Source organism: Oncorhynchus mykiss, chromosome 17 (genome assembly GCF_057628025.1).
Source record: "Oncorhynchus mykiss isolate SJ-2025 chromosome 17, ASM5762802v1, whole genome shotgun sequence".
In the NCBI taxonomy this organism is placed as follows: Eukaryota; Metazoa; Chordata; class Actinopteri; order Salmoniformes; family Salmonidae; genus Oncorhynchus; species Oncorhynchus mykiss.
In genome coordinates this window covers 7,421,514-7,442,829 of record NC_143038.1, presented here as the reverse complement: position 1 = coordinate 7,442,829, position 21,316 = coordinate 7,421,514, and the positions used below count along the sequence as shown (strand labels likewise).

General features: G+C 44.3%; 2 protein-coding genes and 2 non-coding genes across 8 annotated transcripts; all 4 read right to left on the bottom strand.

Annotated features, from left to right (window-relative positions):
• Positions 1 to 77: 77 nt before the first annotated feature.
• On the bottom strand, positions 78 to 3,633 carry LOC110493546 (small ribosomal subunit protein uS2). 2 transcript variants are annotated; one of them, XM_021567890.3, is made up of 7 exons: positions 3,488 to 3,633; positions 2,785 to 2,903; positions 2,086 to 2,331; positions 1,376 to 1,504; positions 650 to 836; positions 474 to 518; positions 78 to 245 (listed from the first exon to the last, which is right to left on the bottom strand). In XM_021567890.3, the coding sequence occupies exons 1-7, from the start codon at positions 3,618 to 3,620 to the stop codon at positions 151 to 153; spliced, it is 954 nt and encodes a 317-aa protein (XP_021423565.1). In that variant the 5' UTR covers positions 3,621 to 3,633; the 3' UTR covers positions 78 to 150. The 2 variants fall into 2 exon arrangements, with proteins under 2 accessions (XP_021423565.1, XP_021423566.3); XM_021567891.3 differs by having other exon boundaries at positions 668 to 836.
• Positions 317 to 435, bottom strand: LOC118940680 (small nucleolar RNA SNORA26). Its single transcript, XR_005037266.1, has one exon. It is a non-coding gene; the product is annotated as a small nucleolar RNA SNORA26 (small nucleolar RNA).
• Positions 2,427 to 2,568, bottom strand: LOC118940661 (small nucleolar RNA SNORA62/SNORA6 family). Its single transcript, XR_005037247.1, has one exon. It is a non-coding gene; the product is annotated as a small nucleolar RNA SNORA62/SNORA6 family (small nucleolar RNA).
• A 3,022-nt stretch (positions 3,634 to 6,655) lies between the features above and the next one.
• Positions 6,656 to 21,254, bottom strand: LOC110493547 (mitochondrial glycine transporter B). Of its 4 annotated transcripts, XM_090204641.1 has the most exons (9): positions 20,709 to 21,146; positions 20,391 to 20,498; positions 18,860 to 18,951; positions 16,724 to 16,848; positions 14,648 to 14,732; positions 12,406 to 12,588; positions 11,084 to 11,252; positions 10,464 to 10,627; positions 6,656 to 10,231 (listed from the first exon to the last, which is right to left on the bottom strand). In XM_090204641.1, exons 3-9 carry the CDS (start codon positions 18,911 to 18,913, stop codon positions 10,109 to 10,111), a joined length of 903 nt encoding a protein of 300 aa, XP_090060767.1. In that variant the 5' UTR covers positions 18,914 to 18,951; positions 20,391 to 20,498; positions 20,709 to 21,146; the 3' UTR covers positions 6,656 to 10,108. The 4 variants fall into 4 exon arrangements, with proteins under 4 accessions (XP_090060767.1, XP_021423568.2, XP_036805379.1 ...); XM_021567893.3 differs by lacking the exon at positions 18,860 to 18,951 and having other exon boundaries at positions 20,709 to 21,254; XM_036949484.2 differs by lacking the exon at positions 18,860 to 18,951 and having other exon boundaries at positions 20,704 to 21,201.
• Positions 21,255 to 21,316: the final 62 nt, after the last annotated feature.

Here is a 21,316-nt window from a genome sequence, read left to right as displayed (position 1 = left end):
TCTATGTCAATGTGAAAAACACAATATAATAAACCCATGTATTTGTAATCGCCCTCACCCCAAGAAAAATAGACAAGTTTAAAAACAATAAGCCAAGTTTATTGACAGTCACTGTTTAAAGCACAGCTTTTGACTCTTGATTGACACCACTTAGGACCAATCAGCGGAGGCACCACCCCACTCGGTAGCCTGGGCGGTGGGGGCAGCGGACCAATCCTCTGTGGCGGGCTGGGCACTCCAATCCTCTGTAGGAATACAATCATGTGTGTGAGAAAATCCAAATTTATTGTACAGACATTTCCACAGTCAAGAGAAATTGTGTTTCTCCCGACAGGATCCACAGTGAGGATTTGAGGCTTCACTACAGGTTTATGAGAGAACTACTCTACCCCCCTGTGTTAGTCATATAGGACATTTTAGGTCCTAGATGGGCAAAAAAGGGGCAATACTAATTTACTTTCAGTAGATCTTACCAGCAAAGCCTTCAGCTGCAGCTGGGGCCTTGGAAGGTGCAGCGGCTGAAAAGGAGAATTAAACAAAGTTTGAGTCAAATGTATTCCGGTAGACATTTTGTTTTGTGATTGTCAAAATGTGCTACTCCATCCACCTTTGCATTTGTGGCCTCCACTCCTGTGTATTCATTGCTTACCCTCGGTGAAGCTCTTACCCTCAATGCCAGCAGGGAACTGCTGGATGGGCACAGAGGGCACTGCCACTCCCTCGGACCAGTCGGCCACCTCGGGCTGGGCAAAGTCGGCCGTGGGGGCGGTCCACTCACCCTGGAACTCCTCCTTGCCAACAGCCTTCTCGGCCGCGGCCTGCTCCTCCTTCTCAATCTGGATCGGGACGAAGAGGTTAGAAGTTAGGGATGTGACAGTCACAATTTGCGTGAGCGCTCAGGTAAGCAGGCACCACAGGTATATAGATTCTTAGCGCAAGCATACAACACTCCAACACCACATCAGAAGCATATTTTGCTTCTCAAGTTGTTCCATCACTGATTGAGATAGGTCAGTTACTGTTTCAGACTGCCATCTCACCCACAGTGATGGTTTTACTATTCCCTTCCAACGACAACTCACCCAGTCACTGACCGGACAAAGCAAGTGCTTTTAGAAGGAGAATGTGCATTCGAGGTCTCCAAACTCCATTCCCGAATAGCTACATGGTGAGCAGGCTTTTGTTCCAGTCCAGCACCAACACATCTGATGCAATTAATCGTGGTCCAGACAGAGGCCCATGATTAGTTAAGTTGTATCAAACAATTAGTGCAGGGCTAGAACAAAAACCCCAAACACACAGCTCTCCACAATCAGATTTGAAAACCCCTGGTATAAACAGTGTGTGAACCATAGTGTCCCAGTATATCAGTTACCTCCTCTGGATCTCTGTAGAAGTAGAGATCAGGCATGACCTCCCAGGGGTGTTCCCTGGAAATGGTGCCCCTCATCCGCAGCACCTCCCTGGACAGCATCCACCACATCAGACCAACAGAGTGGTGGCCCTGGAACACATCAGACAACAGTCAGTTAGACATAGGGTTGTATAGTAAGTCAATGACGATTATGTGCACTGGCAACAGTCAGTCATACAGAGACACGAAGGCCATCAACAGAATTGATCAGTCTAAACTAGTAGAATTGGTTAGTGGATTAACTGATACCAAGTAAAAACATGACTACATGGGAGGGCATCTTCAAATACTGACGAGGAAGTACAAAGGAAACTCCCTAGGTAGGAAGAGACCGAGTAGGGTTCATGGTTGTGGCTCAGGTCACTATCAAACTCCAGTCATGGGGCAGCAGCCCTACTGATGTTAGCGAAAACCCGGCCAGATCACTCTGGCACACTTCCGACACCTGAACACAGACATGCGACTGTGTCAGGCTTTAATTGTGTGCTGCATATTTTCATCAGTCTACCAGGATATCTGCGGAAGTCCCCATCTACGCTTTCACTTTGAGGAAACACCATTGGGGACAAAACTGATATGATAGGCTGTTAAAGTCATTCATATATATATATATATATATATAAATGTGAGACCACTAGAATATACATCTGTAGTCTATGGCCTGTCTGTACCTTGTTGTTGCAGGGGATGGCGATGTCCACGTATCTGAGGGGAGAGTCGGTGTTGCACATGGCGATAGTGGGGATGTTGACGTAGGAGGCCTCAGTCAGGGGCTGGTGGTCGGCACGGGGGTCTGTCACGATCAGGAGGCGGGGCTCACGGAAAGCAGCCTGGATCTGATTGGTGAAGGTTCCGGGGGTAAAACGACCGTGGAAGGTGGTGGCGCCGGTGGCGGATGCAAACTTCAGCACAGCCCTCTGGTTGGAGGAGAACGGAGAGTGGAGTTAGTGGATTGGCTAACAAGCAGGTGATCCAGCCAAGAATATAACTTAGCAGTAATTTAGTATGTTTTGGTTGTGGCTCAGGTTACTATCAAACTCCAGTCATTGGGCAGCAGCCCTACTGATGTTAGCGAAAACCCGGCCGGATCACTCTGGCACACTTCCGACACCTGAACACAGACATCACAGTGCCAGGCTTTAATTGTGTGCCGTTTAGCTAGTCACCCACAATTACATCAGGCCAACTGAGCTGACCAAAGTAATGTTCATTAGGGGACACCAGGAAATAAAAACAAGTTTCTTATTGGACAAGTTTAGATAGTACCTCTCCTCTTTAGACCGTTCACTTCCATTTTGCACCCCCTGAACATAACCCAGGAGAAACTCTGGGCCCTCGAATGTCAGGTGAGCTAGCAGTGGGGGTCTCACCTGTCCAGTGTTCCTGGAGGAGATGACGCAGACATCAGCTGGGTTCTCAATGGCCACGATGGCACGGGCAGCCAGCAGCAGCTTCTCCCATGTCTTCTTCAGGTTGATGATGTACACACCTGAGGGGACAACCAGTTACATTATTTACATGTTGATACCCGACACGCATACAGCCATAATGTCTATACACATCCTAGCCTTTCTCAGGACAATCCATGAAGAAAAAGACTGTACCCATTAAAACTGACTGAGGACTGGTGTTTCACCCACATTAAGCTCATTATCTACTGGATAAATGTCTGAGCTAGAGAAAAACATTCAATATTAGGAAGATATGTTCCATCACTGATTGAGATGGGTCAGTTACGGTTTCAGACTGCCATCTCACCCACAGTGATGGTTTTACTATTCCCTTCCAACGACAACTCACCCAGTCACTGACCGGACAACGCAAGTGCTTTTAGAAGGGGAATGTGTATTTCAGAGGTATCAACAACTCTGATCCTATAAACTTGTGTGCAGACTATTGTTCCTGCACCTGTTTCAGTGTATCACGTCAAGACCACAAATAGTTGAATTACGTATGATAATGCAGGGCTGGAAGAAAAGCATTCACATCCTCCAGTCAAAATATGTGCGAGTTCAGGAAGTCTTCAGATCATAAAGTGACAAATAACCAGGGATCTCGTATTCCTCCACTCACCATCACTCTTTCTCTTGTACGTGTAGTGCTCCATCTGGAAGTCCATGTTGGTACCTCCCAGGTGGGTCCCGGCTGCCAGGAACTTGAGCACATCCTCCTCCTTCATCTGCAGCACATCCAGACCTCCGGACATCGTGACCACTTTTCCTAAGTTACGAGTTATGTGGAAAAGCTGCAGGAAAAAAAAGAGACAGGTGAGATGTTACATAAAGGTAGGGAAGCAGAGAATGGTTGCAGTTGGAACTGAGGGGTCATTGTGGCTCAGGTCACTATCAAACTCCAGTCATGGGGCAGTAGCCCTACTGATGTTAGCGAAAACCCGGCCGGATCATTCTGGCACACTTCCGACACCTGAACACAGACATCAGACCGTGTCAGGCTTTAATTGTGTGCTGAACAACTGTCAATGCTGCAATGCTTATAATTATTTAGTGTACTTATACAGGCACTTGCAACAGCATCCGTTTCTAAATACAAAATGTACAATTATTAAATAAAAAATATTGTTGCAGTTCCTTATGAATGACATCTGATCTCTTGAGTGATGATCGACATGAGCATGTGGGGAAGAGGGGCGGCAGGTAACAGTGGTTAGAGGGTTGGGCCAGTAACAGAAAGGTTGCTGGATCTCATCCCTGAGCCAACAAGGTACAAATCTGTTGTTCGGCACCTGAACAAGGCAGTTAACCCACTGTTCCCTGATAGGCCGTTAATGTAAATAAGAATTTGTTCTTCACCGGCTTGCCTTGTTAAATAATGGTTAAATAAAAAAAGTGTTGTATAAGCAGCAGGTTTAGTCCACTAACCCCAATTCAGTGCAATATTACTGACCAATTAATATCAATAAATACAATGTTGCAAAAGAGCCTTACATGCGTGAAACTAGTCTAATTGAATTTATGGATGTTGGCTACCTCAGTTATTAGTATCCAACATCTTCAATGGATTTCACGAGCACGCATGGCTAACTAGCTACTAGTGCTAAGGTTAGTAGTAGCTACATGGCTTTTGGCCTAGCTGTCTAACATGTAATTCGCTATTTACAGCTGTTGGATTTATACGGATATGGGAAACATTTAGACACAATTTCCTAGTTGTTCGTAACAAGGCTTTAATATTGGTCTCCGCAACTTTTACCTCAAGAAAATATAAAATTGTTATCTCACCACGAGACAACGCCGTATGGAGTTCTGTACCTCACGGTAAAAGAGAAAGAGAAACGGAAGTGACGTATTTATATACTGTAAATTCCACCAATCATCTTCCATTTCCGTCTCCATGATTGTAGTAGAACCAATTCATAAAAAGGTCGATAGATGGTAGTCAAATCATTTGAGACTAAAGTGCTATGAGAACGGGCATAAATTGTGATGGAAGCAGTTGTTACTTCAAATTCTGTTAAATGTATAATTAAATACAGTAAAGTTATTGCCAAGAGATCATGCCTTCACCCCATATAGTAATGATTGATTGAACGGCTTTATAGTCTGTTTATGTCAGTAAAATTATAGGTTACCATTTTGAGGTACTTATATCTTTGAATAATTTGATGCCATTTCAATTAAAACATTATCTAATTCGGGTACTGTTCAAACGGAATATAAAATCCACTGCTTTGAAATTAAATCAATTCAGGCCACATCATAAGAAAGTGAACAGTTACAGCCGGTTCCTGTCTGGGATGAAATACATAGTCAGGAGAGAGAAGAGGAACACTGCAGCCCGCCTGGTTTTCAACCTTCCCAAGTTCTCCCGCTCCGCCGCAAAATCCACTGGCTTCCAGTGGATGCGAGCTTCGAACTGGAAGCCAGTGGATTTTGCGGCGGAGCAAGACCATGGTGCTTGCCTACGGAGCATCAAGAGGAACTGCCCCTCCCTACATTCAGGCTATGCTCAAACCCTACATCCCAATCCAAGTACTCCGTTCTGCCACCTCTGGTCTCTTGGCCCTCCCACCCTTATAGGAGGGCAGCTCCCGCTCAGCCCAGTCTAAGCTCTTCTCTGTCCTGGCACCCTAATGATGGAACCAGCTTCCCCCTGAAGCTAGGACAGCTGAGTCCCTGCCCATCTTCCAAAAACACCTGAAGCCCTACCCTTTCAAAGAATATAAAATAATCCCCTTCCTCACCTCAAGAAAAAGTATACTTACTCTGCCTGTGATATGTGGTTGTCCCACCTAGCATTCTTAAGATGAATGCACTAACTACCAGTCACTCTGGATAAGTGTAAATGTAGGAAGCAATGAGTCATACAAGACCATATCTATCTATATCTAATGGCTGATAATCCATTGAAAGACCAGACTTCTCTGTGAACTCCTCACTCGTTTGATATCTCATCACTGTCTTTTAGTTTCCCTCTCTGTCACTGGTTAACCACCTTACTCTGCTTATATCGGCCAAGTCTGTTTGCATTATGGATTGGTACAGTACTCACGAGTGTATGTATTTCTCATGGTTATGCAGGTTATTTTAACAGGGTCAATGGTAAGTGTGAGAGTAAATACAGTGGATTGGTGTTTCAAGGAAGATCTGTCCTACTATGCAAGGAATCTGTGCTGTTAGAGAATACTTGCTAAAGAGGTCATTTAAGAATACGTTATCCTGACCTCAGTCTTAGTGACTGTGTCCTTGTGCATATCAGCATGTGTCGATCACACTGATTATTTCCCCCCTCTCCACATCAGGGAAAGTCAGCTGTGGGGCTGTCTTGTGCAGTGACTGTCTCTTCCTCAGGACACATGGGCCCCGGTGTTCTGAGGACATGAGCTGTAGTCCGTCACTGTCTGTTATGTCAATGTGGTGTTGCTTTGGAGAGACCAGCGGGCTATACAACAAATTAGGATCAATGAGTTAGCCAGCTAACTTTGATAAGCAACCAGAAATAACTATTGATCTTCTGGTTCATTATAAAAGCTTAACTTAGATGTGTGTTCATTTGTTTAATCAATTAGATCATGCCCATCTCATGCTTGTTTTAATAAAAAATTAAAACTTTAAGAAGAAGTTATCTGGTTAACTCCTTGATCAGCGTTGTAGTAACCCCTGGTACTGAGGTTTGAGCCTGAAAATACAGCAGCTCAAGGTAAAGAGACTCACAAAGGATGATAACATGATGAACCAATGTTGAAGTTAATCTAGGCAAAGATTGAATCAAATAAACATCAGGAATTGTACAAAAATGGGGGGAATTTTATTCACTTAAAAACAAAACAGGCACAGCATCAGTCTGAGCAAACTCACACACACAGACAAAATATTGACAATAATAACAGACAATATACAGTGTAAAGTCACAATATCAAGGACAATAGTGATAGCGATGATAATCGCCAAGGTAAGAATGTTATGGCAAAAAACAACTTGGTGTAACGACAACACAAACACACAGACAAGGGCTGAAGAGCTACCAATTCTCAAGAAATGTCAATCACCCCAGTCCTTTTACCAGCCGCTGCTAAGGGGCTTGAATGAATGAATAAATATGCGTTGAATTCTAAAGTGCAGTCACTGACTGGCATTGAGCTAGGGTTAACTCAGTGTTTCCCCTCTCAATGACTCAAACTACTCAGCGGCCAGTTTATTAGGTCCGTTCACAAAAATGGTTTCACTCCTACAGACAGTGAGTCACGTGGCCGTGGCTTGCTATAAAAAGCAGGCAGACAGGCATCAACGCATTTAGTTACCAGTCGATTGAACGTTAGAATGAGAAAAATGAGTAACCTACGCAACTTTGAGTGTGGTATGATCGTTGCTGCCAGGCGCGCCGGTTCCAGTATCTCGTAAACGGTCGGCCTCCTGGGTTTTTCACTCACGACAGTGTCTAGGGTTTACGGAGAATGGTGCGACAAACAAAAAACATCCAGTAAGCGGCCGTCCTGTGGGTGAAAACAGCTTGTTGATGAGAGGTCGAAGGAGAATGGCAAGAATTGTGCAAGCTAACAGGAGGGACAACAACAGGCAAATAATGGCGGGGAACGGCATTTCGAGATGTGCAACTCATCTATCCTAGTCTAGGATGGCCTATTGCAACAGACAACCACACCGGGGTCCGGTCCTATAAGTTATAAACAAGCGCTTCCAGTGGACACGTGATCTCCAACACTGGACAACTGAGGAGTGGAAAAACATTGCCTGGTCAGACGAATCCAGGTTCCTGTTGCTTCATACTGATGGCAGAGTCAGGATTTGGCATAAACAACAGGAGTCCATTGCCCCATCCAGGCTGGTGGCGGTGGTGTCACGATGTGGGTAAAGTTTTCCTGGCGCACGTTAGGTCCCTTGATTGAGCAATGTTTCCACGCCCCAAAGAATTCAGGTTGTTCTGGAAGCAAAGGGGGTTCGACCCGGTACTAGATGGATGTACCTAATAAACTGACCACAGTGTATATTGAAGCTGTTTTGTCCTTTTCATTTGTGTTTGTAAAACCCAAAAACAGTTGGCAAACAGTGATTGTAGTGATGGTACTGGATTTAAATCAGTTTCTCTCAGCCATCTCTGGTCCTCAAAGCTTCAGGCTCTATAGACTGAGTATTCCAAACATTAAGAACACCCTCCTAATACTGAGTAGAGCTCACTTAGTGTATATTTTGAATCTGTAACAATACTTTTAAATATAACACATCTCTTTAAAACTGACATGTTCAAAAAATAATACCCATGACATGGCACACTGGACACTGTGGGTTAAAAAATATACACGTGTATGGGCTTCCAAAAATGAACTACTCAAAATGCTGAATACATAGGCCTATTCATTTACAAAACTAATAAGAGACCATCCAGGACCATGGCTGTGCATCACTGATATGGATTCCTATATTTAGCTGGGTAGTGTACATTAGTGCACACCGTAGCAAAATGTTTTGCATTGAAAAACAAAAACATTTTACATGTCATTTAGGACAAGATAAGCTAGTCCCTCCGGTTTGCTTTCTTTTTGCGATTACTGAATCTGGCCCATGTAATACAGTGATGCTGAAGCTGCATGTTCATGATCGTGATGTTGACTATTGTCTCACAATGCTACAGCACAATGGGGGCCAGAGTTGCATTGTCTGGGTTCCAATGGCATTGACTAGAGCCAATTATCCATCTATGACTCTGGGATTGACTATCATTACTGGTTAGATTAAGCACATCCGGTCTACAACACTGCAACCAGAATGGAATGCACTAGAAATGAGATCCCAGTTGAATTGGGTATAGAGAACACCTGCTGTACACTATTTTAATATGGCTAAGTATGCCAATGCCAAGTTGCTAGTAGCTAATTGTGCAGTTGCGGTATAGAAAATATCAGCCTTGTCTTTTTCGACAATGCACAGCAATATTGTCTTGATTGTCCAAGCTAGTAAGAAATATTTTTGTCAGTCAATAAATATCGTATTTCCTTCAGTCAGTCGACAGGTCACAATAATCACTGTGCTGTTATAATGTATTCTGCCAGTCATTTGTAAATATGTTGCGTGGTTATGGCACTGGGTAGCTTTGTCCAGTCCACTACACTTTTAGCCAGCAGATAACCTCTTGCTGAGCTAATTCAATCAAAGCTGCTGTTTCGTCTTGGGAGTGTTAGAGACACCTAGATGTTAGTCCCAGTCATTCATAGTCATAGACAGTGGTAGTGGGTGACAGTCGGCGACAGTCTCTGTCACTGGAGTGGTATCCAGAGCTAAACCACAGTGGTCATAGTCTGAGGGTCTGCCCAATAGAAATATAATTAGATCATTCTCTATGGTCTCCCCAGTCTGAGAGTCTCCCCCATAGAAATATAATTATATCATTCTCTATGGTCTCCCCAGTCTGAGAGGGTCTCCCCAATATAAATAGATAATTATCTATGGTCTCCCCAGTCTGAGGTTCTCCCCCATAGAAATATAATTATATAATTCTCTATGGTCTCCCCAGTCTGAGAGGGTCTCCCCAATATAAATAGATAATTATCTATGGTCTCCCCAGTCTGAGGTTTTCCCCCATAGAAATATATCATTATCTATGGTCTCCCAAGTCTGAGAGGGTCTCCCCCATAGAAATATAATTAGATCATTCTCTATAGTCTCCCCAGTCTGAGGTTCTCCCCCATAGAAATAGATCATTCTCTATGGTCTCCCCAGTCTGAGAGGGTCTCCCTAATATAAATAGATCATTCTCTATAGTCTCCCCAGTCTGAGGTTCTCCCCCATAGAAATAGATCATTCTCTATGGTCTCCCCAGTCGGAGAGGGTCTCCCCCATATAAATATATTAAATACATCCCTATGGTCTACCCCATAGAAATAGATAGTTCTCTATGGTCTCCCCAGTCAGAGAGGGATCAGTTCAGTTCTCAGAAAAAGGGGATGTCATTTAAGGTCAGGGTTGACAATGTAAGGACATACATCAAACATTCACAATAACTCTCATAAACATCAACATGTAAAACACACACTCTTCCATGCCACAGACACCCACCTCTTTCTTTCCCAAGCTAGTTGCAGTGATAAACAGTCCCTACACCTCCTCTCTCCCTCCTCCTTCACTCCTTCTCATCCTCCTCTCTTTCTTCTACTTCATACTGCTGCTTTGTATAAAAACAAGTCCCCATATTCCTCCTTTATCAGTTCCTCCCTGTCTCCTCTCCTCAGGACTTGAGTCCCATGCGGGCCATCAGCTGTTCGTAGACGGTCCAGGCCATGGCTGCCATCAGAGTCCTCCTCAGAGAGCGTGGCACAGCCCCACGGAAGAAACCCCTCAGACCATGCTCCTGAAGGAGAGAGAAGAGTTCACTGTTCAGTTGGTAAAAACAATAGTGTGTGCAAGAAGAGATGTTCAGTCGCTTTTGGAGGAACATTTACGTTCAATAAGAAGTGCTCCATAGTGATATCTCATGTATTAAAATACCCTCAGAATAGGAACAATTGGAAGACCAAGAATGGTACCTTACACATAGGAAATGAATCATGTAGTGTATATTTTCATTAAGATTCAGGCCTCACCGTATAGATGTAGCGAATGGCGTCCTTGGTGGTCCAGTGGGCGGGGCTGACCTGGATGTGAGTCTTGACCACGTCAGCTGGCTGGGTGACCACAGAGGCTAGGACTCCGGCCATCACCCCACAGCCAAAGTTCCCCAATGGGGCATAGGGTGACGAGCTCACCTCTGAGAGAAGAGACCGCACAGAGAATGGTCAGACCTACACGGGCACTAACAGAAAATACAGCGTCAGGTAACCTAGTGGTTAGAGTGTTGGACTAGTAACTGAAAGGTTGCAACATCGAATCCCCGAGCTGACAAGGTAAAAATCTGTCGTTCTGCTCCTGAACAAGGCAGTTAACCCACTGTTGTTAGGCCGTCATTATAAATAAGAATTTCTTATTAACTGACTTGCCTATTTAAAAAAGGTAAAATAAACATGTCATTATTCTGGATTACTTGGAATTCACATGCAAGCAATACCCCACATGGCGTTTAATAGCTGTTTACACTAACAGACGCCAATGTAAAGAAATCCTGCTGAAGTAACACACTTGACTATTCAGTGTGTCGGTGTGACATTTTGTAGTCTCTCACTCGCCCTCTTCCCCTCCTCTCACATAGAGAGTGTGTTTCTCTTACCCGGTGGCAGGGACCTCTTGGCCTGGCTGTAGAACATGACATAGATGCCAGAGAAGGGGGCGTCTCGGAGCAGTGTGGCCGTCAGCCCGGAGAACAGAGCCCTGGGTCCCTCCGTCTCACACACGCTCTTCAGAGCTCCCAGGACGCTCACGTAGTTGTACCGTCCGCTCTGCGCAACGCACACAGTAATACAACACATTATACACTACAACCACAGTAGATCACGTAGTTATACCGTCCACTCTGGAATACCTACAGATTACCAAGAGGGTTGGGGTCGGTTCCATTTCAATTGACTGAATTGAAATGGAATTGACCCCAACTCTGAATACAGCAAAGGACGGCTCATAGTAATGACCGGAATGGAGACAATGGAATGGTATCAAACACATGGTTTTCATCTGTTTGATACCTTCCCATTCACTCCATTCCGGCCATTATTATGAGCCGTCCTCCCCTCAGCAGCCTCCACTGATTGAAAACTAACTCAATACACAACATTACACACAACTACTAGCAACATTTAAACACTAAACCAGATAGATATCCACCACCTCTGGAAACCAACGGAGCCCCATTAATAAACAGATGACACGTAGTCATACAGATGAAAAAACTAGCAGGTGACATAGTTACATTAAACATTTGTAGTCGTGACAGATCCTCTACGCACAGCTAGATGCTCAGTCCTTATAAAACCAACAGAACAGAATTTATTCAAATGCAGATAGAAGCGTTTAATTCCCAAGGCAATCAGCTCTCATCAGATAACCTTCTCTCTCTCCACGCTCTCTCGCCTCTCTTTTCCCTTCATCTTCTCCTTCTCTCTCTGCGGTGGCAGGCTGCTAATTCTACCATCATCTTCTCTCTAATTCTACCTTCCAGCTCCAGCCCAGACACCAGAAATATCCCAGCCTATCTGCTAGTGCTTGTTCTATGTTATTACTGAACCACCAACTCCTCCCCTTCCTCCTTTGTTTACTTCCTGACTTCATTCTCCCTTTCCTCACACACATTCTGATTCTGAACCATTCCTCATCTTAATTCATACATCCTTCCAACCCTTCTTCTATCCATTCATGCTTATCTTCCTCCTAATCAATCCTAAACATACATGGCTGTAGCAACCCTCACCTCATCCTTGCTCCTCTCCCTCCACCTCCTTCTCTCCATCCTACACCATTGCCTCAAAGTATTTTTCCATCCTGATATAGTTGTAACAACCTCTCGCCCACTCAACCATGCCTTAATCCCAGCTCCTTTCCCTCTCCATCTTTTATTTTAGTCCATCCCCATTCACAACACCGAGAAGAAGCTCTCACCTCGAAGCGTGTCTTGATGACGGTGACAGGCAGCATGCAGACCCCAGCCACGGCCCTGGCCCCGGCCCCCAGCAGCACAGCCTCCCCAGCGTTAGGGGCCCGGCCCTCCTGGAAGTAGTGCTGCTTCAGTGAGTAGAAGGTAGAGAAGTAGATCCCTACGCCTGGGATACAGCGCACAAAAGACTGGAGAGAGATAGAGTATGAGGACAGAGATAGAGGGGAGAGAGAGAGAGTGCGAGGACAGAGAGAGAGTGCGAGGACAGAGAGAGAGAGTGCGAGGACAGAGAGAGAGGTGAGAGAGGGAGAGAGAGAGAGGAGGGCGAGATAGAAAGTTCAAGATTTAGATTGTAGCTGAATTCTTCTTTAAGGTAGAAACTATGGTGAAGTGGCTAAAGACGGTGGAACTCAGACATGACATCCACTGAGTTTTTAAACGACGGAGCGCGACATGGTTCAACAACAATAAATCAGCACAATCAACTTTTTGGGGGTTTCAAATTGCTGCTGTCTTGGAGCGAGAATTGTTATCATGTATATTGTGCTAATGAGAACACAATAAAAGAGTCAAGGAGAGCCATGTACAATTCGGGGAAATGCGCAAACGAGGCATTTGTGATAAGTACAGTTGAAGTCGGAAGTTTACATACACTTTAGCCAAAACTCACAATTCCTGACATTTAATCGCAGTAATAATTCCGTCTTAGGTCAGTTAGGATCACCACTTTATTTTAAGAATGTGAAATGTTAGAATAATAGGAGAGAGAATTATTTATTTAAGCTTTTATTTCTTTCATCACATTCCCAGTGGGTCAGAAGTTTACATACACTCAATTAGTATTTGGTAGCATTGCCTTAATTGTTTAACCTGGGTCAAAGGTTTCGGGTAGCCTTCCACAAGCTTCCCACAATAAAATGGGAAGACCCATTTGCGACCAAGCTTTAACTTGAGATGTTGCTTCAATATATCCACTTCATTTTCCTCCCTCATGATGCCATCTATTTTGTGAAGTGCACCAGTCCCTCCTGCAGCAAAGCACCCCCACAATATGATTCTGCCACCCCCGTGCTTCACGGTTTTGATGGTGTTCTTCGGCTTGTAAGCCTCCCCCTTTTTTCCTCCAAACATAACAATGGTCATGGCCAAACAGTTCTATTTTTGTTTCATCAGACCAGAGGACATTTCTCCAAAAAGTACGATCTTTGTCCCTATGTGCAGTTGCAAACCGTAGTCTGGCTTTTTTATGGTGGTTTTGGAGCAGTGGCTTCTTCCTTGCTGAGCGGCCTTTCAGGTTATGTCGATATAGGACTCGTTTTACTGTGGATATAGATACTTTTGTACCTGTTTCCTCCAGCATCTTCACAAGGTCCTTTGCTGTTGTTCTGGGATTGATTAGCACTTTTCGCACCAAAGTATGCTCATCTCTAGGAGACAGAACGCGTCTCCTTCCTGAGCGGTATGACGGCTGCGTGGTCCCATGGTGTTTATACTTGCGTACTATTGTTTGTACAGATGAACAGGGTACCTTCAGGCATTTGGAAATTGCTCCCAAGGACGAACCAGATTTGTGGAGGTCTACAATTTGTTTTCTGAGGTCTTGGCTGATATCTTTTGATTTTCCCATGATGTTAAGCAAAGAGGCACAGAGTTTGAAGGTAGGCCTTGAAATACATGCACATATACACCTCCATTTGATTCAAATTACGTAAATTAGCCTATCAGAAGCTTCTAAAGCCATTACATAATTTTCTGGAATTTTCCAAGCTGCTTAATGGCACAGTCAACTTAGTGTATGTAAACCTCTGACCCACCGGAATTGTGATACAGTGAATTATAAGTGAAATAATCTGTCTGTAAACAATTGTTGAAAATATTACATCTGTCCTAACCAACTTGCCAAAACTATAGTTTGTTAACAAGACATTTGTGGAGTGGTTGAAAAACGAGTTCTAATGACTACAACCTAAGTGTATGTAAACTTCTGACATCAACTGTACACGGGGTCGCCATCTTTATGCATCTCTGCTATTGTTCACACAAAATAAAACAGTTGTAAAAAAAAAAAAAAAAGTTCAGTCGTTTTTGGAGAGTGACGTGATCTACTAAGAAGGTCTGGTTCTTAGAAAATGATTCACTAACCAAAGTGATACAGTAAGTCAGACTTTGATCACAGACTGTGTTAAAACAGGGAAAGTAAACCACAAGATGAACAGGGAAGCCAGACTGCTTCGATTAGACTCTCACCGGTGACACTCCCTTCCACAGGCCCAGGAAGCTCTCTGTTCGAATGACCTGGATAAGCACCGTCATCATCCCCACCTTAGGAGCTCTGAGACAGGAGATAAATAAATGGTTACACACACACACACACACACACCCATTAAGCTTAGAGACTGGATACTTGAAAATAAGCGAAAGTCTAAAAAGACACCTGTAGATATGTTCCCAACACGTCTTCGGGGGTCAATTCTAGTGAGGAGTTGTTAGCATGGAAGTGTGTCTAATTAGCATATATGGGTCAAATGAGGGGATTCAAACGGTCTGAAAGCTACTGAAGAGGGGTTCTACCCTGCAGTATGTGTATCTCTCAGCGTGTTTGTATCGGTGTTTATGCAAGTATACATGCGCGAGTGTGTGTGCCTGTGTGTCTCCGGCTCTTTCTGTGTATGTGTGTCCTAAAGACTAGAGCTGGGACGAGAAACCAAAAATGACCGACACTGACATTCCATATCATACTGAAGAAATTTTGCGAATGCATATATGAAAGCATCACGCTGCCGGAACACAACACTTTCATCTAGGCCGTTTCATTTGAGCCAATCAGAGCCGTGTTCTATCCCAAGCTTCCAACACCTGCTGTTGGCAGTTCTCCCAAGTGATGTTGCGAGTGGCCTTGTTCATTAGCGGGGTCAAATGAACAGAGACAAACAAACTGCCGTCCCAGAAATCCAAGAACAATTGCTACCAAATAAGGACGCTGTGTCGGTTGTTTGGGCCTATTCTGGTTTTCAACCCAGTGACATTGAGCAGAGTGAGGCGATGTGCTTGAACTGTCGCACAACTATAACAACCACTCGAGGTAACACCAACAACTGTTTCCACCCTTTGAAACACAGGCAGGTAATACAGCATGACGAACGCATGGCGAAGAAGAATTAGACAGAGGTCAACAAGTGTCATGACTAGGGCTGTCATGAAAAGTTGTCAGCGGGTGACTGTGATGCAAATAACTGCCTGACTAACGGTAATTGACTGTTAACTAACATAAACGTGTTTAGCCTTTCTGACTACCACACATAGCCTACAAGCCACTGATGCAGACCTTTGGAACATATACATTTTAAGTCAAATAAATCCATTTAATATTATTTTATTTAACCTTTATTTAACTAGGCAAGTCCGTTAAGTACAAATTCTTATTTACAATGACGGCCTAGGAACAGTGGGTTAACTGCCTTGTTCAGGGGCAGAACGACTGGCTTACAGCATTCCGATAAATCCATTGGATATTTTAGGCAGGTCTAAAGAAACATTATGAGGAAGAAAATGTAGTCTATTTCAGAAGAACACAGTGATTTAAAGGGAGAATGAAGGGCTGAGTACCGGACATTAGCAGAAGTTAGCAAGTTTGGTAGGCAATCAGCGGCATCAGAGCGCAGTTTTGGAGCCTCGTTACCGAGACTCAACGGTCATGTGGAATTTGACTGTGGCCATGACTCATAACTAGCGGTGTGGCGGTAATATGGTCACTATAACAGCCTTAGTCATGACAAGAGCAGTGCCCAGGGACAACAACGCAACAAGGAATCGTTTGCATACACAACTTACTATGCAACACACACTAACCCATGGAATGAAATTACAGATGACATAACGTACCACATCGCAAAAGAAGATGGTTCACAATCTGGACAAGAAATACAATGTCATGGCAAAATAGCATCGGAGCTGAAACGGGTGCAGCGCAGTATTTGGCAACAACTGAAATGTGATCCAGTAGGACGGCGAAGCCCTACATGTCATTGACACTGCACAACATCGAAGCTGAAGCTGCGCTGCAGGTGCTTTGTAGACGGTTTAAAATACAGGTCTCTTCCTGTCGCAGTGTTACATCATCTTTTAAATGCTGGATCACCTGGTAACCAAATAACTTAGGATAATATATTATGGCCATTTCTTTGACACAGTGTAAATAGGGTGCAAACGGAGAGTAACTGTGCACCTCCCCCCAAAAATAATTTAGCCTAATTGAATCGCAACAAATGTGTCCATTTATGGCGATGTGGATTGTTGTCCGTATTGCCGAGCTCCACTACATACCCAGGCTTCATGGTGTTCTGCAGGGTCTGCAGGCGCGTCTTGACCAGGTCCAGAGGCTGGAAGAGCAGCGTGGAGCAGGTACCACTGAGGGAGCCACACATGAAGGCCTTGAGAGCTGGATGCGCCTGCGGGGGGCATGGAGCGAGAGCGAGATGGGAGGAGAGAAGAGGGTGAGAAAAAAAGAGGACGAGGGATAAGCACACGTCCACATGTCGTTTTATGTGTGACTGATGCTACGTACACGGGCATGTAGGAAGGCAATACAGCTTACACCGCACAATCCGTTTGTGAAAACACAAACGACGCCCTAAAAGGCTACGCACAGTACAGAAACATGTTCATGATGTATGCACAAGTACACGCAGATATAACAACACAACCAGTGGTGATGGAGATGCGTGCAGACAGTCAACACACTAACAGAGGAGCTGTCATGGCGAATCACATGGAGACTGAGCATTCTCATTATTCACAGGTCTGATGGACATACATGGAAGGGGGAGATGTACACAGACAAACACTAAATATAGCTCGAGACGCAGGGATAAATGGGACACACACTGATAAATACCAACACACAGGCGCACGTACATACATACATAAACCATTTCACTGCACACTCCCCTTACTCATCTGGACAAAAGGAATGTATATGTGAGGATGATGTTCATCGACTACAGCTCAGCCTTCAATATCATAGTGCCCTATAAACTCATTACAAAGCTCACGACCCTGGGTCTGAACTCCTGCCTATGCAACTGGGTCCTGGACTTCCTGACGGGCCGCCCCCAGGTGGTGAAAGTAGGCAACATTACGTGCTCGACACTGATTCTCAACACTGGGGACCCACAAGGGTGCGTCCTCAGGCCCCTCCTGTATTCTCTGTATGGCCTCACACAGTTCCAACTCCATCCTCAAGTTTGCTGACAACGCAACAGTAGTAGGCCTCGTTACCAACAACGACGAGATGGCCTACAGGGAGGAGGTAGGCACTCTGACGGCATGGTGCCTGGTAAACAACCGCTCCCTCAACGTCAGCAAAACAAAGGAGCTGATTGTGGACTTCCGTAGGAACCAGGTCGGACAGCCCCCATCCTCATCAACAGGACCGCGTGGAGATGGTCAAGAACTTCAAATTCCTCTGTGTAGATGTCTTAGAAAAGCTAAAATGGTCAAATCACACGGACACCATGGTGAAGGCGGCAGAACAACTTCAGGAGGCTGAAGAAATTGGGCCTCTCTAAGAGGGCCCTCAGTGTTCTACAGGAGCACCATCGAGAGCATACTGTCGGGCTGCATCACAGCCTGGTACGGCAACTCCACTGCCTCTGACCGTAAGGCACTTCAGAGGGTGATACGTGCAGCCAAACGCACCACTGGGTGCACACTGTCTGCCCTCCAGGACATCTACAACACCAGGTGTTGCAGGGAGGCCAAGAAGATCATCATTGACCTCAGCCACCGTAGCCACGGCCTGTTCTCGCAGCTTCCATCACTCAGATGCAGGCAGTACAGGAGCATCATGGCTAAAACTGGAAGACTGGCCAATAGTTTCTACACCCAGACCATCAGGCTGCTGAATAGCTACCACGTCAGCATCCTACTACCCCCTCCCCCCGGCTACTCCACCATGGACATTTCCTCCCCACCCAATGACATTCATCACTGTTGCAGATGTAAATATGTATATTCTTCTTATTATTTCTATTGTTTTATTTCACTTGGTCCCCACACCCCCTCAACAGTCTTTATTCTGCCTCAATGGACATGTATTTATTCATCACTGCTTCAGTTATGTTTATAGCGCTATTTCTATTGTTTTTTATAACAATTTATTGTTTTATTTCACGTAGTCCTGCAGCAGATGTTCACTGTACCATCCAACTACACCTGCAACCCTGTACATGTGAATTTTAAACACTCAATCTGAAACACATGGACACACAAACATACATACAAACAAAGACATATAGATGCTGACAGGCGGATGATGCCGGGTCTCAAATACTGTAATCATGGTGATTAACAATTACTTTTAAAAGCATGTAGACGCAACTGCACAACAGCATAGCACGAAAACGCATCCACATTGGCACTTGACAGTAACACACACACGACACTGGCTATCCTCCCTACCTTTCCCAGGATGCTTGAGGGTTTGCCTCCTTGAGAATCCTGTTTCTGTTGCATGTCTCCCTCTTTCACCTCTCTCTCTCTGTGTGCTGCTGCTACGAACAGCATATTACAAAATAAGACATCTCCATCTCTCACTTCCCTCTCTCTCGATCTAAAACACAATGGTTTGCTTCTCGATCTAACACACAATGGTTTGCTGCTGCTACCCCTCTTCTCGCCCCCACCCACAGGCTTCTAAATTGGTTTCTCTCTCAATTGCTCGTTGATTCGCACACACACACACACAACAGAACTGCGCTGCTCTCTCCCCTCCCCTCTAAATCGCTTTCTGACAAATTTTGTCTCTATGAAATGTGAGTCATGCAGTGGCTGTGTCTCTGTGTGTGATTTAGACTGTGTGTGTGAGAGAGTGTCTGTGATTTAAACTGTGTGTGTGAGAGAGAGAGAGTCTGTCTCTGTGTGTGTGACACTAAATATGGGTCACTGAGAATTGGATGGTGGTGGGAGACTGGTTATGCAAATGAATGTGTGACTTTCAGCCTGTGTGCACTATACGGTCTTCCCCAGGCCAGGATGACATAACCAATGTAAAATTAGTGTAGTAGAATAGTACAATGTTTGCACAGAAAATACTACTTTCTCCGTCTATGGCAGCCTCCTTTATCCCGACGTCACAGGCTCAGGCCCACAGCACATTATTCTCATCATTACAAAAAAAGTCCTATTTTTCTAAAGAATGCCATGGCAACAAACAACTATGACCAATAAAGGGCTGCCTATAGAACATTAAACGGTGTTGGGCCTCACCTCCATGCACTTCGGAAGATTTCAACTCCTTACTTCTGGAGAATATAGTCAAATCCTGCTTTTGACCGCAGGTATTCAAACCAAATCTTTGCAGAAAACGAATTTAGCTAACTGTTTGTGCCATCATTCTGTTACCAAACATTGCACCTGCAATCTTCAAGAAAATGTGTTTTAGTAACATTTGTGGAATTTGGTAGAAGTAGTCCTTGTGCAGAGAGTTGTATGGTTTAACTCTGCAGTCATTGGTTTTTATTTGACATACATTTTAAAGCTGCAATATGTAACTTTTGGGTGAAGACCAAATTCACAGAAATTGAGTTATAGATCTGTCATTCTCATTGAAAGACTAATTAGACCTGCTCTATGTGCATATTTCTATGCTTCCTGTTCTTAATTTCGTTTTTTGCGTCTTACTTTTGTACACCAACTACAAACATCTGAAGATATATTTTTGGTAATGGAAAATATATTTCACAGCGGTTTATATGGTTAAAAAACCGATACCCAACACTTTTGTCATATAAACTTAAATTAGGCGAACTATTAGATTTTTAGCAACCAGGAAATGGTGGAGCGTTTTCTGCAGTTTTAATTAAACTGAATCTTCTGAGACTGACTATCACTGTCAGGTTAGTTCGCTTGTATAGTAACAAAGACGAAGATGCCAGACGCCTGTGAACTACAGTGTTCATGTATACATTTGTAGCTAACGTTACTAACTTACCAGTGCCAACTCCATTTTTGATGATGCAGTGGATGAATCCTGAAGGAGCGATTCGAGCGCCTCCTTCCCTTCTCCTGCCGTCTTGTCGCTGTTTGTTTACAGCCCCAACTACAGTGAGGGGGTGAATAGCTATACCAATTACATACGCACGTCAACATAATGATGCAATGTTTTCCAGACTCGCTACAGCTACTGAACTATAAAATGACATCAGGTCAAACTGAATATATTAGTTCAAACTGAGCACACTAGTTAGCTACCTCTAGCTATCGAAAAAGTGGTCAAATGAGATGGACACGGCACGCAAACATACCTTACCTGGCTTTGAAGTTCGCTAGGGATCGATTATTAATTTCAAAGACATTTTGCCGGTAAATCGGTCACTACACCAACTAGCGAACTGTCAGCTGAACCAAAAACTAGAAACTTAGTAAGCGCGGACCTTTGAGTAATACTAGAATTGTGTTTCGCGAAAATACTAATTTTACTCGTTAGGTAGCTAGCAAACTGTCTCACCAAAATTACGCAAGCTAGCCAACGTTAGCTGTACTGACTTTGCAAAAGTAGTTGGCTGGCTTTGTACTAAAACGTTTGACTGCTCACAGCAACCGACGTGTATTCATCTACTAGCTAGGAAAATATAATTCACTAGATTTAAAACGTAGACAGCTATGCAGTTGCTGCCATCCACCTTTTTTAAATATTTTTACTGTCAATGACAATGTTGTTCGGTGTCGGGAAAAGTGAAACCTGCGTAGTGAGAGATCAGCAATTTCCCCCCCACGTCGCCCCAAGCACCTCCTCTCTACCCTGTACCAGTCGGGGCCAACCGGTTTCATCTCGCTTTCCACTGCAAAATATAGTGGGAGGGAAGCATAGGCAATATTTCTAGTTATACTCTGAACCCTCTGGTGGTGTACTTGAGG

Bases quoted from the DNA above. Each gene is read 5' to 3' on its own strand.
- LOC110493546 (XM_021567890.3), bottom strand. From the start codon at position 3,620: ATGTCCGGAGGTCTGGATGTGCTGCAGATGAAGGAGGAGGATGTGCTC. The intron at 1,505-2,085 runs GTACAGACAGGC...GATGTGTTCCAG, and splicing joins CCATCCCCTGCAACAACAAG to GGCCACCACTCTGTTGGTCT. The intron at 246-473 runs GTAAGATCTACT...GTATTCCTACAG, and splicing joins TGCAGCTGAAGGCTTTGCTG to AGGATTGGAGTGCCCAGCCC.
- LOC110493547 (XM_090204641.1), bottom strand. From the start codon at position 18,913: ATGCAACAGAAACAGGATTCTCAAGGAGGCAAACCCTCAAGCATCCTG. The intron at 14,733-16,723 runs GTATGTAGTGGA...CTCCTGTCTCAG, and splicing joins CAGAACACCATGAAGCCTGG to AGCTCCTAAGGTGGGGATGA. The intron at 12,589-14,647 runs GTGAGAGTCTAA...ATCTCTCTCCAG, and splicing joins TGTGGAAGGGAGTGTCACCG to TCTTTTGTGCGCTGTATCCC.